Source organism: Patiria miniata, unplaced genomic scaffold (assembly GCF_015706575.1).
Source record: "Patiria miniata isolate m_02_andy unplaced genomic scaffold, ASM1570657v1 HiC_scaffold_4, whole genome shotgun sequence".
NCBI classification, from domain to species: Eukaryota; Metazoa; Echinodermata; class Asteroidea; order Valvatida; family Asterinidae; genus Patiria; species Patiria miniata.
The window spans coordinates 10,614,443-10,632,860 of NW_024037071.1; the positions used below are offsets into that span (position 1 = coordinate 10,614,443).

General features: G+C 41.5%; 1 protein-coding gene across 1 annotated transcript; it reads left to right on the plus strand.

Moving 5' to 3' along the window:
* Nucleotides 1-483: 483 nt before the first annotated feature.
* Nucleotides 484-14,515, plus strand: LOC119739620 (metabotropic glutamate receptor 4-like). Its single transcript, XM_038214608.1, has 2 exons — nt 484-2,800; nt 13,829-14,515. Exons 1-2 carry the CDS (start codon nt 725-727, stop codon nt 14,438-14,440), a joined length of 2,688 nt encoding a protein of 895 aa, XP_038070536.1. The 5' UTR covers nt 484-724; the 3' UTR covers nt 14,441-14,515.
* Nucleotides 14,516-18,418: the final 3,903 nt, after the last annotated feature.

The window sequence follows — 18,418 nt, forward strand, 5'->3', positions numbered from 1 at the left end:
CGCGAAGCATCCTATGATGGATGACTTTAAGGTAACTCTACAACGAAATTTAAAATCCGTTCTTACAATTCGTAACCGTTCACCCGAAGTCTGAACTTTCCTGGCTAGCCATGCGGGACCATAATAGGGTGCACCCCTCAGGGCGGCAATATATGCAGGGATTTTAAATAAATACAGTCAATTCAGAACATGTTGACTTAGGTATATTGAAAGTAGAAATGAAGTACCGTCGGCAAGCAATGAATTCATCTCACTTATTTGCAAATCTCACCTGTGTAAAGACATTTAATATCCCAGGTCTTCACCTCCAAGTTTTAGTTTTCCTGATCAAATTATTTGTCACACCCGTTGCCTCTGAGCTGACTTCGTGCGTTCCAGGCGTTCCCGCGTGTGTAGTTTCGCCGTCACCAACCTCGCTTCTGTGTGTCAACCCCTACCGGCAAAATCGCCGAGTCCATCTCGCAGTCACCTACCAAATACGATTATCACTGACTGCTGCCGTCTCTCTCGCTGGATGAAAACATTAGCGCGTCAACACGCCAGGTTTAAACACATTCAGCTTTAACCTCGCACCATTATGATGAAATCCGCTCGCCTTTCACCATGTCGTCCGGTCGCATTTCCTCCTTAATAGGCTGGAGCGAACTACAATGCTGAAGTCTGGACGGAGACGCAGCGAATTCAGGGGAGAATATTGCCAACGTTAATTTCTCGTGCCATTGCCATGTATTTGATACTTGACTCAGTTTTAGTGACGCTGGTCACGATTTTAGCGGATCGAAGAGCACTAGCGGTGCCGGCCCTGTCGTGCGTGAACTACGCCCGGCATGGTGACTACAATCTCGGCGGGATGTTCTCCGTTCACCTGGACTCCCGCGCCCCTGAGGGAGATCGCTGCAGTCCAAAGTTGTACTCGTTCATCATGTACGTTGTAGAGAGCATGGTCTTTGCCGTGGATGAAATTAATAACCGGACTGACATCTTGCCGAATGTCACGCTGGGATTCGATATCAGGGACGATTGTCTGTCGGAAGATTTAGCCCTGTGGACGGCCATGTCTCTTATCCACGGTCAGGGTACTCCATTATACGACCATCTCTGTCCCTCCAAGGATACTGATCAAAGTGGCGGGGTTATTGGCATCGTTGGGCCCGGGAGGAGCTCTATGAGTCTCACCGCCGCCTCGGTGGCTGATCTCTTCCAGATTCCGATGATATCCTACGCGGCCACTAGCGATGAGCTAAGCGATAAAGTCAAGTTCCCCTTCTTCCTCCGCTCGGTGGCCCCAGATCGATTCCAAGTGGACGCCATCGTCGACATACTGGACCATTTCCAATGGAACTACATCAGTATTTTGTATTCCACCGACGAGTACGGCATCAACGGAGCGAGACTCCTGCAACAAAAGGCAGAGGAGTACGGTATCTGTGTCTGGTTATCTGTTTCTATCCGTGCCTCGCCCAGCGAAAGGGAGGTCTCCGATGTCGTGCAAAGGCTCAAGCAGAACACCAAATCGAAAGTCACGGTGATGTTCGCGGTATTTCAAGTAGCCAACGCTGTTCTGAGCGAGGCGAAAAGGTCGGGTTTGCCGAGTAACATGACCTGGATCGCCAGCGATGCCTGGGGTCACCGATTGGCTGATTTTAATAACGAAGATATTGCTGTGGGTGGATTATTTATCGACATGGAGAGCAACAGCGTGCCGATATTTGAGACACACTTCAGGACACTGACACCTAATAATAACCGTCAGAATCCTTGGTTTAACACTTATTGGGAGTATCTTCTCAGTACGACCAACTGCTCTGGCGTATCGGATGACAAAGAGCAGACGGTTTGTATCCTAGCACATCACGAGGCAGGGTTCAGCAACAAGGCTATTGCTGCAGTCCTGGATGCTGTGTACGCCTTAGCCTATGCTCTGGACTCCGTACTAAAAGATTCTTGCTCCGGGACGATAACTGTCGATTGCAGACCTCGGTTTAACGGGACTGTTTACTTGGATCACCTGAACGCCGTGAACTTTCAGGAGCACGGCGGGCGGTTTTTGTTCGAAGACAAGGGCGACCCGCCAGGCAAATACGAGATTAAGAATCTGCAACCGATCGATGGAGAATATCGAATGGTACCCGTTGGAAAGTGGGACGCCATGAAAGCCACTGTACGGTTGACGATAAACGAATCACGAATCTACTGGGCCGGCGGCCAGACCGTGATACCGGAATCGATCTGCCGAGAAAAGTGTGGTCCCGGCTACGTGCCGGTGCCGCTATCCGAAGCCTGCTGTTGGGGTTGCCACCGATGCCCCTTGGACGCTATCGTAGTGAACGGCACACAGTGCGAGAAGTGCCCCAAGCGCTTCTGGCCGGACGTTAACTACACCCGCTGTGATGATTACCCGGAGATTCCTGTCAGCACCAACGAACCCGTGATCCTTGTCGTCATCTTACTCTCCGGAGTTGGGATCATCCTTACCATCTTGACGGTGGTCGGGATGCTGGCCAACTCGCGTCATCCCCGCATCAAAGCCAGCAGCCGGGAGCTGAGTTACGTCAATCTAGCCGGTCTGGTTCTCGCCTATATGACCATCTTCCCATTGGTAATCAGGCCTAGCAATCCCTCTTGCTCTGTGGCCCAGACTGTTATCTCCGTGTGCTTGACTCTAACGTTCGCGCCGACTCTGCTGAAATGCAGTCGGATCTTCAGGATCTTTCGAGCAGGGAAGAGATCAACACAGCGCCCTCGGTTTATCAGTCCCAAGGAGCAGATTATCATGGTATCGATTATGGTCGGCCTTCAGGTAAGTGTTAAAAGGAGGTCCGAAGACTCAAATGTCCAAAGGTTTATTGATCCGAAGGGGTTCATTAGTCTGAAAATGAAATAAGGTTCGTTCATCCGAGCCTTGGATGCGATAGTCCGAAGATTAGTTATAGTCAGAAAGTTCGATAATCCGAAGGTTCATTTGTCCGAATGTTCGGTAGTCCGGATTTAGAATAAGGTTAATAAGTCCGAAGTTTCAATAGTCCGAAATGAAAACACGGTTCAATTGTCCGAGTGTTCATTAATCCGAAAGCACACTAGGTTCAATAGTCCGAATCGACAATAATGTCAAACGCTGTCAATTCGGACTGTTAAACCTGATTGTCAATTCGGACTATCGAACTTTTTTGTCTATTTGGATTATCGAACCTTTGGATTATTTGACCTTACTATATTTTCGGACTAATGAACACATATCGAACCTGCGGACTAACGAACCTTCGGACTATCGAAACTTCTGACTATCGAGCGGTAACCGTCCAAAGAGGCTTTTACAAATAGCAAAGGGTGGAATAACTCAGGAGGGTGTATTAGGACGGGAGATGACCATATTGTTACATTTTTATAAAATAAAAGTACTATTTTGTGATCCATCCCAACGGAATTACTCTCAAGCCGCCAGATATATTTTAAGTAATATACCCTTTATTATCAAGTCTTGCACTCTAGAAGAAAACAGGGACAGTTCACATTTTCTCCGACACTAAATTCTGCATGGTATTGACAAGTCAAGCTGAGTGATTCATCAAGATTAAAAAGCAGTGTATACCACACATGAAAAACCAACCAGTCAAAGAAACCTTAAGATCAATATCGTGGGTTCGGACAAAGTTTTCTAGAGCATTGGGCTAATCAACTGGTCTAAAGCCCCAAAACCTGTGTACTTGTATTAGCCTCAGTTTGATACACTGCATACAATACTTTAGCAAACTTCCAATTTGCCTCGTCTGATGCCGGTTTGTTTTGCTTCAAGTAATTGACAAAAGTGTACACTTTTATGAAGTTGAAGCCAAAATGTAACTCATATCCGATCCAGCTTGAAAAAGCAAACTTGCTTTTGACCGGTCCAATGGTGTCAAAGAACTGTGTACAAAATATCTCTCTAAATCAATTCATTTAGTTTACTTACCAACAGGGGCGGAAATAGCTCTCTGGAAACAGGTGAGGTGTTGTTATAAAGGGGAGGGGTCGGTGAAGGTGTGTCGAAGGGGGTCCGTGGGCATGCCCCGAAAAACTTTGAGCTCACGGTGCTTTTTCCTGCATTCCATTCATTATTTTTGGGCCCCATTTTTTATCAAATCAGAAGTCAGCGGCTGAACGGGGTCCCCCTTTAGATGATAAAGATAATGCGTATGTGTAAAGCGCACGTATGCACAAGTACTGGTGCTCAAGGCGCTACATCATTATTACCCTGCTCATTGGGCCAATAAAACATTCCGAAGACCATCTCAGCTCCCTGGGGAATATACAGCTCGATGCTGCCATTTCGGCGCAAGGCAGCTAAAACCTACCACAATAACCATCTCAGCCCTCACATGTAAACGATATACCCATTCACTCATGGGTGGAGAGAAGCAATGAGTGACAAAGCGTCTTGCCCAAGGGCACCCGCACCATAATCCGAGGCTAGACTCGAACCCACAACCTGCAGAATTATCTCCAGACCACGAATTCAGTGCTCCACACTACGAGGCCACGGCACTCCACACCTAGATCCGCCACTGACCAATCAGTTGTGGTAATTATGGGTTTTATTACAGCAACAGCGAAAGTAAACGAAAAGAAATAAAGGCACACCTCTAAAAGCAATGTTTATATCAGAAGAGATAATAACCCTGAACAAGGCATGCAACCCGCAACAGACAAGGGGGAAAAGGAACAAGCCTAAAACATCCTTAAACCAAGTAATTAACGCTGCATGCACTACGAACACATCCATAGTTTCATTTTGCTCCTGAAAATGTCAACACAACTCAGTTTTTGCCGCGTTTACGTCAACCTTCGTATGGGTATGTGGGCAGTTCGATGATTGTTCCTGTTTTGTAAATTAAGACAAATTTTCAGAATATAATATGTATAGGCCCTATAAGAAGCCTTTTGGTGTGAAAATATATACCGTATTCTATTGGCCTGCAATGGCTGCCTATGTGCCAGTTCTACTCGTTTTAGCTGTCTGACGAATGGCCTTTATCAGATACTTCATTATTCGGACGGTCAGCTTCAATATCCTTCTTGTGAGTTATCTCCCATGCTAAATTGCCTTCAGTGCCCATTAGTGCTCCATTAACAAAACGAACAGCCTTAATGGGAAATTGCAACTGCACACCGTTCATATACAGTAAATTGAATGGTTTGTGAATGGTGTGCGAGCACACTGACAACATACGAGACGCTGAGCCCTGGGCCGAAATTTTAATCACCCGGGACAAATTAACTTTGGGACATTTGCGAGCTCAATTTGAAAAACCGATAGAAGTAACTTACTTGAGATTTTAAATGAATTCATTAATTGTGCACACGTCGTTTACACTAGTATTTTAGAGCAGCCAGTTGCAGTGAACTGTTTATAGAGAACAGTCAGAAAGTATACAGACAGCAGTATTACGAACTGGCACATTTGCAAGCAGCTGAACTGTAATAGCAGGGACGCACATCAGAGATGAATATTCCAGGAACAGACTGCAATCGTTTTGTTTTGTTTCAATGTACATTTTGTTTCATACCTAATATCGTAGATCTAGGGGCGGTGTTATCATTACCTTTGTAGAAATTGGCCAAATATTGCCAGGGGAGTTGCTCCTTTTCCCTCCGCTAGATACGCCACTGTTCACAACCATGAAGAGGTTGACAATGTCAGGATGCATTAATTTCAGCATTTTTCATTAAAGTGCTACTGTGATTCCCTCGCGTCCACTCGTGTGGTGTTTTTTTCGGCTTGCCTTGATATGCTTTTAATTAAAACTTACAGGTTTGATAAATTTCGTCTTGGTGTTGGCACGATCCAAGGGCACTGTCCAGCTGTCAAAAGTTAATCAGCGGTCAAAGTATGGTGATAGCGTGCTCAAGTTGTCTGGTGAATGTACTGTGTCCCATGCACTTACGCATCCACGCGCTTGGCGGGCCTATTATGTTTGCGCATCAATTAACAATCGCGCATGCGCAGTGGCGTGATTGCAAATTCGTCCCGGGAAAATACTCTGCACATTCCACTGATAAAGACTTAATTGAATGTCGCACGAGACGGTCAAAGCGTTTCTGAAACAGCATGTGGCTAGTTCGTAGTCGCACTGTCGCATTTTTACCGTCCAATTTTGGGACACATACATGTACGTGCGATAACTGTGCCATATGTCTCTTGATATTAAGATATTCTTTCATGTCATACTATAACTCAACTGTACATAAATACCGAAGACAGTTTACCCATTCCTGTCCGATTCTTAATTGTCTTCGTCATACACGCGCACGCACCACCAATTATATTACTAGCACCCATTGGCTAAACACGTCACTTTACTTTACTTCCGGTTCCATGCGTTCCAATGGTACATCTTGTGCAGTATGAATGGTTAAGTTGAAATGACGTCACTCTTAAGCACTGGATTGGTCTAGAGCTTTACACGTGGGTGGTTTTAAACCGGCGGTACAACACCGCTGCGTTCTGCGCCACATCACGCAGTACGCGCCGCACGAGCGTCAATCTCCGTATAGAACATTTTTAGCACTACGCGCGCGAGGAACATACCATAGATATGGCCAGAGGAGGGTTTTTAGAAAACACGAAGTAAAATAGTTGAACTAATTATTTGGTACTTTTTTACTTTTGATGTTTTTGACCGAAACGATATTTATGAATGGGAATAGGTATGCACTTGGCAGGTTTTAAACAAGCATGTTTAAAACCGGCTTTGGTCCTAGTTGCGGATAATGTCCCTCGCCTTCAGCTCGGGCCATTGTCCGGTTTTAAGCGTACTTTTTTTAAAACCGGCCAAACACATTTATTCCCTTATTAAAATAAAAGGCGTAATATTGCTAGAGCTTAAATAAATACGAACGACAGCAATAAAATAGGTACCAGCATCATGGCTGAATATTGGACTCTTGTTTCAACCTCTTGAAAACGCTATCAGAATCCACTATTTGGATAAATAATGCATTGTCGAACACTCTAAATTGTTCAGGTTATATATTTCAGCGGTTATTTACCCATGTTTCCAGTAAAATATAAAGGGGAAAAAACCTTGAGGACCGGTTCATTCTTATCATCTATCAGTCATTTATAGCAGAATGGGTCTGCAATTTCAGTTGCGATGCTTCTTAATCTACTTCTTTAACAGAATCAACTTTAATGAATGTATAGAATGCAATATGTCGTGTTTATGACGATGCATCTGACACCGAAAACGTAATCTATCCGTTCATACTATAATATGGAACATGAAGAAAATTAACTGTAAATGGCATTCATCCACATTTTACGAGCAAATGTCTGTTTTCTCACTGTGATCGAGAGAAGAGGTCAAAAATCCTATGTAAAATTCAATTTCAATTGATTATAGGAAATAGGAACACTGTAAAAACCTGTCAACGCGTGACGCGTTAATTGCATCTCGTGGCGTATACAAAAAAAGGAATCTCCGAGTGAAACGATGCAACCTAAATTGTTTAAGGCCGTGGGCCAAAGCCTGTAACGTGCAGTTTCGTCTTAACTTTTTAGTGGCAACTTAGTTTCTCGGTTATAAGTAGTTTGGAACATGTTAATTGATATTTTAGAATGTGAACATCACATCGTTTGCACAAATAAGAAATAAAGGGGACTGTTTCCCCAATGTAACTGTACCAAATGAGGGCGATCGCAATGCATCGCTGCCATTGCGTACAAGCCTCGCATCCATGGGCGCGTGTGCGTTCCTCCATCAACCCCTGGCCGTGGGGAATGTGTAAACAGTGACGCTGACTGGCTGGAACAGAGCGTACTGCGCGCGTACTTCGAAGTCTGCGCGCCCCATATCCGCTCACGCGTTATCTCCTACACGTCAAGTAACGAACGATATTTTTTTCAAGACTGCGCGATGCCTTTTCGATTTGGATTCCGGAAGCCCAGTTTTAACGCCCAAAAAAACCCATGTATTTTGGGTAAAGAAATAGAGAAAACAAATTGTATGTCACTTATTTACTTGAAACTGAATGACTTGTGATTTACTTGTGATTGATTTGTATTGTAAAGGGACGACAGAGGTACGTAAATTTAATACAAATCCTTATAACGCCACGGCGAAATCTCATCATGTTTGAAAGGATCGATTCTACAAAAATAAACAATTTAATCACCGTGTCACGCGTTGAAACATGTATAATTCATGCCGACTTCCAGTTTATCTGTTGTGTCAAATTTGAAAGCATTTGAACTTAAAACAGAGAAGTTACGGCAAAAATACTATTTTTCACAAAAAATGGGCAAAATAATGAGGGGAAAAAATCGTCATAACGTTAATGTGAAATTTGGGCCAATATGAACAACCAGATTCAGATTCAGCACTATCGAATTAGTGAAGCTGACCTTATTGCAAGTTGACACCAAAAAGTTAAGACGAACCTCAACTCCTAGACCTGCTACAGATTTTGGCCCATGGCCTAGTAGGAGCAAGCAGGGATTATGTTGTACTCATGTGGTTAAAAACAAACTTCCCTGTTTATGACGAAAAAACAAACTCCAGTAAGGACAGAGCAGCTTCAGAAGCCTAACATTGGTCTCAAAACGTGTACAACACATCAGCGGGAAAAAAACCTCATTATTTAGGTCTACATAACGATAAAATGCGTCGTTGTCATGTCGACGAAAATGCACTGGGTCGATTTCTTTCCGGCATACAACGTTCAGATCGTTTGTTCAGAGTCGGGCGAAGCTGGAGTGACATGCCTCAAACAGACTACCTAAATTACAGTTTACAGAGCCTAGTAAAACTACCCAAAATCACGCAAGTCACCACATTAATCACGTAAAATGTCTTACGCGTGCGTGTCTACAGTCACGTGGCATGTCCTCCGTGTACCTGTGACTGCACCTTGTAAAGAAAGAAATGTCACACGACCTGCCTGACAGGCCATAGACGGGTTGCTCTTTAAAAATGCACCTCGCAAGCTGATCCGTCAATACGCGTGGCTATTAAGTCGGCCATCGTGACTTGACATGTCTGTCAGCACATGTGGTTCTGAGCCCGATATTTGAGATATTGAAGAGACTCGTTCCGATTAAGACACCGGGCGAGCTAACTCAAGATCTGTGGCGACGAACCAGTTCCCCAAATGAAGACTAATGCCGTCTATTTCAAATGTAGAGACACAGAGAATATACCTCGCGTATCCAAATAACCCGTAAAGGCGGTGGTTCATTATTGAAGTACGGGTTACATAATTATAATTAAATGAAGAACTCCTATACCGTACTTTAACCACTTCAGAGTGAGTAAAAGGAAGGAAACCCAAATGGTGCCCCTTATTTTTAAAGAGGTTCTTCAAGTAGCGCTCTACAGATCTAGGATATGAAAGCCCAATTAATAAGCTTTCATTGAATGAACGAATCATTCAAATCGCTCATGTACTTATCCAGTAATGGAATGTTCCACACAGTCACCGTTTTTAAGCTTGTCCACGGATCACAATGCACGTACTTGATGTTTCAGCAATAATGAAACCAGTCGTAGGCTATATATCCTGGAAATGATATCAGAATAATCTTATAAGTCTCCGGGGTAGCCAAGTAGAAGGCAGGGCAAGACTATAAACTCTTGACATTATAAAGCATGTTATGATAAGCGCCAGTTATCATGGCTATGCGAGTGTTCTGATATGTTTTTTTATGTGAATAGTTTTCGTTTTGCTGAAATATCACTTACATTTATTGTGATCCCTGGAAAAGGTAAAAAAAAAAGGTGTTAGTGTTAACATTTGAATGATTCTTTCACTAGAAGAAAGCTTATTAATTGGGCTTTCATATCTTAGATCTGGAAAGCGCTACATGTAGAACTTCTTTTTAAAAAATAAGAGACAGATTTGGGTTTCCTTTTTCTGTGTGTGTGACTCATCCTGTGTTTAAAGAACCGTAATTTCGAGGCCGTAAAGCCACTATTAGGGCTCCGGCCACACATGCGTAGCCACGCCCCATTAAGCCTGAATTTCTAGATCTTTGACAATATTACAAGCTGACAATAGACTTAATCATGGATGCCCATAACGGGCGTTATCAGAAGTATCTTGCCTCCTCAAGACCATGATATACATATTTTTTTTATTTATTTTTTTTATCGGGGTACGATGATGAAATCTTGGCTACAGTAGGAATGTGAAGCTACAGGTGATCTGTGAGCCCTGGAAATTGAACAAACTAAGAATGCAAGAAATGTATGGCTTTCGTAGGGATATTCATCAACATGAGCATAATGCCGTGTTACGCGACTCCCTGGCCAATATCATATGTTACCCTTGGCATTGCCATATGGCAAAAAAAAAACCAGCCACGAAGGCTAGATCGATACAAAATGCAGAAATGCCTGCATATTTAAATATTCATCTATGCGGTTTTCTTCATTTTAATGGGGAGTTTTGTTTCTTTTTGTATTAAACGTTTCGGTTTTTTTCTGTGTCCCATATTAAATTTAGTTTTTACAGATGTACAGTCCGTGCTTTTTTATTATTATTATTTTACGCCGAAGTAGAGATTTTCTTTAAAATTAATATTTTTTTCTATCTATACAAAACTTGTTCATGCACTTTTGCATGACAGATCGACCGAAACGTACGGCCCACGTTACTGTATTGAATAATTCCTAAACAGATTTCGAATTATCTATGGCTGGGCAATAAATTCAGTTTTCGCAAAACAGAATAATTCAAGCACCATATTAGGATCGATAATACATAGGGACCGGGAGCCAGTCTTCTTAAAGGGCAGAAAAGTAAAATATAACTCTTTTTTTTAAGGATTGCAGACCTTAATCAAGGAGAAGCGTATTATTTGTTCTCGTCAAATTGAAACATTCAAAAAAATATTCTGGACAACATTTGCAAACATAAAAAAACGAAACTGCCAAAATATTATGACAAATTCTACTTGATTTTATATATTAGGATCGAGCATTATTTGAAATCATTGCGCCTAGTATGCTGTCACTTTCACGGAGAGAGAAATTACCATAAATTCCTTGCAATCGTTAGGATTTAAAATATGGGTGGGTTTTCTCAAATACAGCTCCCGGCTAACCGAAGTGTAGTTTAGTTTACAATCGCTTTATATGCCTACGTATTCATGAATGATATTTATTTTCCCGGTGGGACAAACCGGGATCATACCACGAAAAATGGGAAGTCAAAATATATTAATGAATACGGTTTTTCTCAAAGATTCTGGAGAATGTTCATTGTCATCAATCTTTGAGGAAAAAGCCGTCATGATGATTATTGCTAACGGTTCTTATTTTTGTTTGTTCATTTTCTTTTTTGGCATTGGCCATCAATCATTTCGTGGAACAGAATTATTCGCACAGAATTTTTAAAAAAGCAATAAAAAAACAAACCTTTACATTATCCAAGGCCGGCCATAATATAGTTGGCATTTCTATTTTCAGTTTTACGACTAAAGCGATTATGACTGACAGATGTTGAGTCATCGGAGTAAAAATGCGGGTTTCTCATCAAGTGTTTAAAACCGACCAAAAATAGTAAAAGACCGAATACAAATATATTTTAACCAAAGCCCTGTAAAAAAAAATTTAAAAGACTATAAATAGAGCATAGAATTCGAAAAGCTCAATACATGGCTGGCGAAATGCATTCAAGTCTAAAGATGAAATTCGAACCATCCATATGTCACTACATTATTCAGTTACCGCTTCACACAAAAGAATATCAACAACAAAACAATAGTTCGTGACTTTCCCCTCTTTTTGAACAAATCGAGTAGATTCTATAAAACAAAAAAGAATTATTGTAATAAAAAGCACTTTTGTCGATGTAGGGCACGCATTGTTTAGACATGGAAATTGGCGGGAAAATAAAGTACAATGCACTGCATATAGCATTTTATAAGGGTAGTGTTGACCTATGAAATACAATGTCATGCAATTACGCTTTTCATATTACGGTTATGTATTTCTGAAATCTCATTTCCTATACGGCAATGTCTTTGTTTTAAAATGTATAAAAACATAACCTTTGACCTATGTGTTTGACACCACGGCGGGTACGGTCTAATCTACATTTAATCTTGCTTTATGTTGTGACCAAAAAAAAGGTTCTATGGTTTGGGGTCTATATATTAATTCATTAAAAATAATAAAGGGTTAAAAGTATTCATTTTTGTATAGTGGTACCTTTCATAGATTGAGGAAGCACGTTACAATATATTAATGAATACGGTTTTTCTCAAAGATTCTGGAGAATGTTCATTGTCATCAATCTTTGAGGAAAAAGCCGTCATGATGATTATTGCTAACGGTTCTTATTTTTGTTTGTTCATTTTCTTTTTTGGCATTGGCCATCAATCATTTCGTGGAACAGAATTATTCGCACAGAATTTTTAAAAAAGCAATAAAAAAACAAACCTTTACATTATCCAAGGCCGGCCATAATATAGTTGGCATTTCTATTTTCAGTTTTACGACTAAAGCGATTATGACTGACAGATGTTGAGTCATCGGAGTAAAAATGCGGGTTTCTCATCAAGTGTTTAAAACCGACCAAAAATAGTAAAAGACCGAATACAAATATATTTTAACCAAAGCCCTGTAAAAAAAAATTTAAAAGACTATAAATAGAGCATAGAATTCGAAAAGCTCAATACATGGCTGGCGAAATGCATTCAAGTCTAAAGATGAAATTCGAACCATCCATATGTCACTACATTATTCAGTTACCGCTTCACACAAAAGAATATCAACAACAAAACAATAGTTCGTGACTTTCCCCTCTTTTTGAACAAATCGAGTAGATTCTATAAAACAAAAAAGAATTATTGTAATAAAAAGCACTTTTGTCGATGTAGGGCACGCATTGTTTAGACATGGAAATTGGCGGGAAAATAAAGTACAATGCACTGCATATAGCATTTTATAAGGGTAGTGTTGACCTATGAAATACAATGTCATGCAATTACGCTTTTCATATTACGGTTATGTATTTCTGAAATCTCATTTCCTATACGGCAATGTCTTTGTTTTAAAATGTATAAAAACATAACCTTTGACCTATGTGTTTGACACCACGGCGGGTACGGTCTAATCTACATTTAATCTTGCTTTATGTTGTGACCAAAAAAAAGGTTCTATGGTTTGGGGTCTATATATTAATTCATTAAAAATAATAAAGGGTTAAAAGTATTCATTTTTGTATAGTGGTACCTTTCATAGATTGAGGAAGCACGTTACAAGCAACTCATCGAATAAGCTTTATCGCCGTAATGTTATCCTGACGATCTCATCTCAGCTTATCTACAATAGACAACGATCCATTTAACTTCACCCAAAATTCGTCAGCGACACCACATAGTAACACGCACGTGGGCTCGAGTGCGCGCTAGGCGCGCGTATTTTACAGAACCGAGTGATTTTCGTTTTCACGAAGTAACAGTCAACTTTATTTCACCAGTTTGAAGGCTTAGTTAAAACTTTCTGTAATCCTACAAGACTATGGATTAATAACATTCCTGTCGAACGTTTTAAAACGTTTTCTTTTTACCCAAATAGTACGTCCGTATTCAGTGTCCGATGTGCGTGCGCACACTTGAGTGTTACTTCGTGAATTCAAATTTGTCATTAAGCGGTTTTCACGAAGTAACATGGAAGTGGGCTTGGGTGTTAGTACTTCGTGGTGTCAGTGACGAACTATTAAGATTATTCCCTTGACGCATATCACATTTGATACATATCGCATGTTCATTTTAAGAATGAAAGTTCAGTCCAAAAAAATTCAGATCTTTGACGAAAATCGTATATGTTTTGTTGTTCACTTGCAGCTCATTATCTCATGCCTGTCAGCGGCTCTGCCGGAGGATTTCTCAGGGGGAGTTGATATCTATACCTACACCCCCTTCCTAGATGGTTCAGGCTCCCTCTCCGATGACAACGAGTCAGCCGATAGCCACCCGATTGTCTCCTTGACCCTTTACTGCAAATTCGGCCTGGGGTTTCTCGTCTCGGCCGTCTACAATCTCTTGATTATTATCGGATGTTGCTACTACGCCTTGCGAGCCCGTCACGTGCCAGACAACTACAACGAGTCCAAGTTCATCGCGGTCAGCGTCTACTCCACGCTGGTACTGTGTCTAGCCGTCGTGCCGGTCTACCAAACCTCCGACGACATCCACATGAAGATAGCCACGCTCAGCCTCGCTCTGGTCATCAATGCCTACGTCACGCTGGTCTGCCTGTACATGCCCAAGTTTTACATCATCTACGTCATTGAAAGGAGGTTGCAGGAGGCGGAAAGGATGCGGTCTGGAAGTAGCTTTAAAGATGGTAGAAGTAGCTTCAAAAGCAGTCTGCGCGACAGCATGCGCACAATGCACCATCAGCCACCAGTCAATACGACCGTCGAGCTGTTTCATTCGAGGGGACAAGACCTGTAATTTTCGTGTACTTTATGTGACCATTCTTTATACAGGGTGAGTCAAAAAACGAAACCCAAATGTCGGGACCATTGTTTTAGTGAAGTTCTGCATGTAGCATTTTCAAAATCTAGCACATGAAAGCCCAATTCATAAGCTTTCTTGTAGTATAAGAATCACTCATGTACTTTTAAAGTTACGGAATTTTAAACAAAACCACCGTTTTAAGCTTTTGTCCACAGATCACAAGAAGTCAAGTTATCTTTCAGGAAAACGAAAACAAATCGCATAGGGATGTGTGTGTGAATTGTTTTGTTTGCTGAAAGAACACACACATTCTTTTGTGATCCGTGGACAGAACTTTAAAACGGTGGATGTGTTTAAAATTCCATAACTTGAAAAGTACATAAATTATTTCAACGATTCTTGTACTAAAAGAGAGCTTATGCAATGGGCTCCACATCCGACGACGTACATTCAACATACAGTCGTATACTGATTTGTGCGCCTTACACACACATCTTCCTCTTGGGAGCCTGCCAAAGGGGACCGGTTTGTATACGCCACGAATTGGTGGAGATTGATGTCACGATCAATATCCGGCTTCACGTTTAATTGGTGTCAAATATTCTGTAAAGTATGTACATTTGGCCCTCGCGGCTGATCATTGTGATTTCAATTCCAAGAAACCAGTTAGCTCTGCAATTGCATTTGCTTACAGCAGTCAACTTTATGTTGTTGTTTTTTTTACAATGAATGAAAACGATCTCTTAATGCGTAATGTCTGCAATGCAAAATCACCATACAATTCTTAGAGATGACCAGTTGTGGCGGAAACATTGCGCAATTTGTTTTCAGATTAAATAGAATTATTGTATTACATCGGATTTACTCATCACTGGTATACAATTAAAGGGTCTATTGCAATCATCAGTTCTATCCTATTTTGTAATATATCAATTTCAAAAGAATATTTCACTTATCACTGTCTTAAAATTATTAACCTTGGAGAAGCCATGCATGCCAAATATGACAAATATACATATCTGCAAAGGAATCTGTACAAGAATGTGAGATCGTATTATCGATCTGCGTATTTCGTACTCTTCTCATCTGATGCATTAGAATCTCATCGTGGTATATAAGATTGATAAGTCGAATGTTTCCCGCGGGCTGGGATACATTAAACCAAGCCTGTCTTGATAAATACATGTCATCAGACAAATCGGTGTATGAAATACTGAGGTTTCCCTGCAGCAGAGTTATGTTCTTGCCTCCGTGTTTTGTGATGAATCGTTTGTTCATGTTTCGAAGCCAGGCCTTCTCGAACAGCCCCGCAGCTGTTTATGGTAAAGGACAGGTGTGTTCGCCTGCCGTTGAACATAAACGGTCTTCATAACTCAGTGTAACGAGCACATAGCTAATCATGCCAAAAATACGCCTTCCTGTCCCTGCGTGATTCATATCGACTTATGAAATTTATGTGCATGCTTGTGGCAGGGAGCTTTAGGAAAAGCCATGGTTTTGAAGGCTGAATTCCGAACAGTGCATCTTAACTATATGATCAAAAGTGGGAGCACTCGGAGTGGCTTATTTCCAGCATTGGGGCACTCAATCGGTTCGTTTGTAGTTTGGATCAAAACGAATCTCATATGTTTCCTTCCAAATTGACCAGGAGACGGGGAAGGCACATGCCTCTAGCCGCAGATCCGATAATGTTCTTATTCATAAATATCAAGGACAATTTACCTATAACACGGTATGGTACGCATAACAATTGACTAGCATCGCATATAATGTCGACCCCGCGAACACCCAGTGTACTAGGCAAGTCAAAATTAAATAGCATATATCCATTTCCCCTGCGTTGATGCTTCAATCCTGATCATTTGTTTTCGTGATGTTGGAGCGAAGCCAGAATTTTTACATCGGTATACACCTCGATGCGCAGTGTTCATCCTGGGCTGGTTTTCTTTCCATTTGTTGAAAAGACTTGAAAGCAGACACAGTTGTTGAAAGCACTGGCACGTCTGGCTAGGAACGTATGTTCTGAACACTGAACGGATATTCCTTATTAAAAAACGTTTTAATCCTACCTCGCTCGAGGCACCATCAATTACAGAAATTGTTATGTCACAGCATTTGAATAGTTATAACTGCGGCAGGTGGCTTGGAGCGATCGATTGATGCCTGGTTTATAGTACGACCACCAAAAATACCATATAGACAGTGAGGTTGAACGAGCAATGTACCTTGAAACCTCAGCCGATAATTATTCAGGACCTGATCTTTCACGTCCAAGGCAAACATGCCTCGCCCTGGGGCGAATTGTCACTACGATCCCTTCAGAAACTCGTTTCTCATTCCTGTGAAGAAGGTTAACGGAACTGACCCAACCGGTCTGGCATAATTCTTGTCGACAACTAGCTTTTTTTACCTGGTGGTGTTCGAACCCTTAAACCTCTTACAGGCGTATGATGATAAAGTGACAAGTGTATGGCCTGTGGCAAGGTGCTTGTTGACATTTTTAAAGGTTAGGATGGACAATCAAGACTTGTCGACGGACGGAGACGGAAGAAGTCACCACAGCGGAAACAAAGAATGAAGAGCGTGGGGAGACCGCGGCCCACCGGCCCTGGCACTTGGTGATGATAATAAGTGGCGTAGATTACAAATCGTGAATTCAATTTATGTAGTAGGCCTACGTACGGGAAGTTACCACTCAGATCTTTGCCATTATTATTGTTAAAACAACTGCGACGTTTGTCCTCCTTTTATAAGGAAAATCCCGAAGAATTTGCCGTGCGGCGCCACAACCTCTCCAAGTTAAATAGAGCAGGCTAATGAAAATCGACATACATGTGTTAAGACGTTAGTACTTGTTTGCGATCAGTGCAACAGTACTTGTATTTGTAGCATCGCTTTGCGCAGCGGCCGACACTCAAGTGAAGTCTGTTGATTCGAAATCAACTGCTGTAACCCTATCATTATAAACGTTCTCTGTATTATATATTGAAATCAATTGGATTTTCTCCAAGTCAAACATTCGTGAACTCCACCAAGATAGCCGAGAGGCGAATTGTTTTCAATCCAAAGAAAAAAAACATCCCAGTCGAATCAATAAATGTTCCTTCAGCTTTCCATGAATGCCTGAGGGACTCTCTTCCTTCCGGGTTTAATTTAAATTTCGATGAAGGAAAAGCACGCGTGGTCTTTAAAATTTGTTGCCGAAAGGCAAATCGTGCTGTGTGGAGATTTTTCTCATCTTCATTCCCAGCACAATTTCTGTCTCTGTCGTATTGTTCCAACCGCTAGGGACAATAATTTCGGTCTGCTTAATATTACGTCGGTCGTACTCGATTGCTTTTTAAGTGTAGTATTTGGCATTTTTATGGCAAACATATGCACGCAAATGACCGTGCCGTCATTTTTGGTCAAATGAGATGTCTTTAAGGATTTACAGAGAGGATATGTTTTTGTTTCAGTTCTCTGCAAATCCAATATGAATTGTACTTTTTAACATAAAAGTGTTCAACATTAGTTTGTTTCGACTTCTTTCTTTCGTTAAAACTATGTGACAGTACATGTAGATGAACAGCATCCATTATTGCCTCCACGTTTCATAAAGGTTTACGTACAGGCTACTTAACATACATTTTACAAGAATTTGGTCACCACATGATATCGTGTTTCGCATTCTCATTCGTGGTAGGACTTGAACATAAGTCGCATTAATGGAGCTAAAAGAAGACAAGGAAAGCCCAGTAAAGCTGGTCCAAAAGTGTTCTACAAGGTGAGCCAGATTTAGCCCATTCATTTGCATTAACTGGGTACTCCTATATGATAGCACTACTCGACTATCTTCGTCAGCCTACAACCAGTGTAATTCACAAGTAAGAGTGAGTCAGTCAATCAGTCAGTCATTCGGGGAGTCGGGGAGTCAGTTGGTCAGTCAGTCAGTCCGTCTGAAGTCAGTCAGTCAGTCCGTCCGTAGGCTGA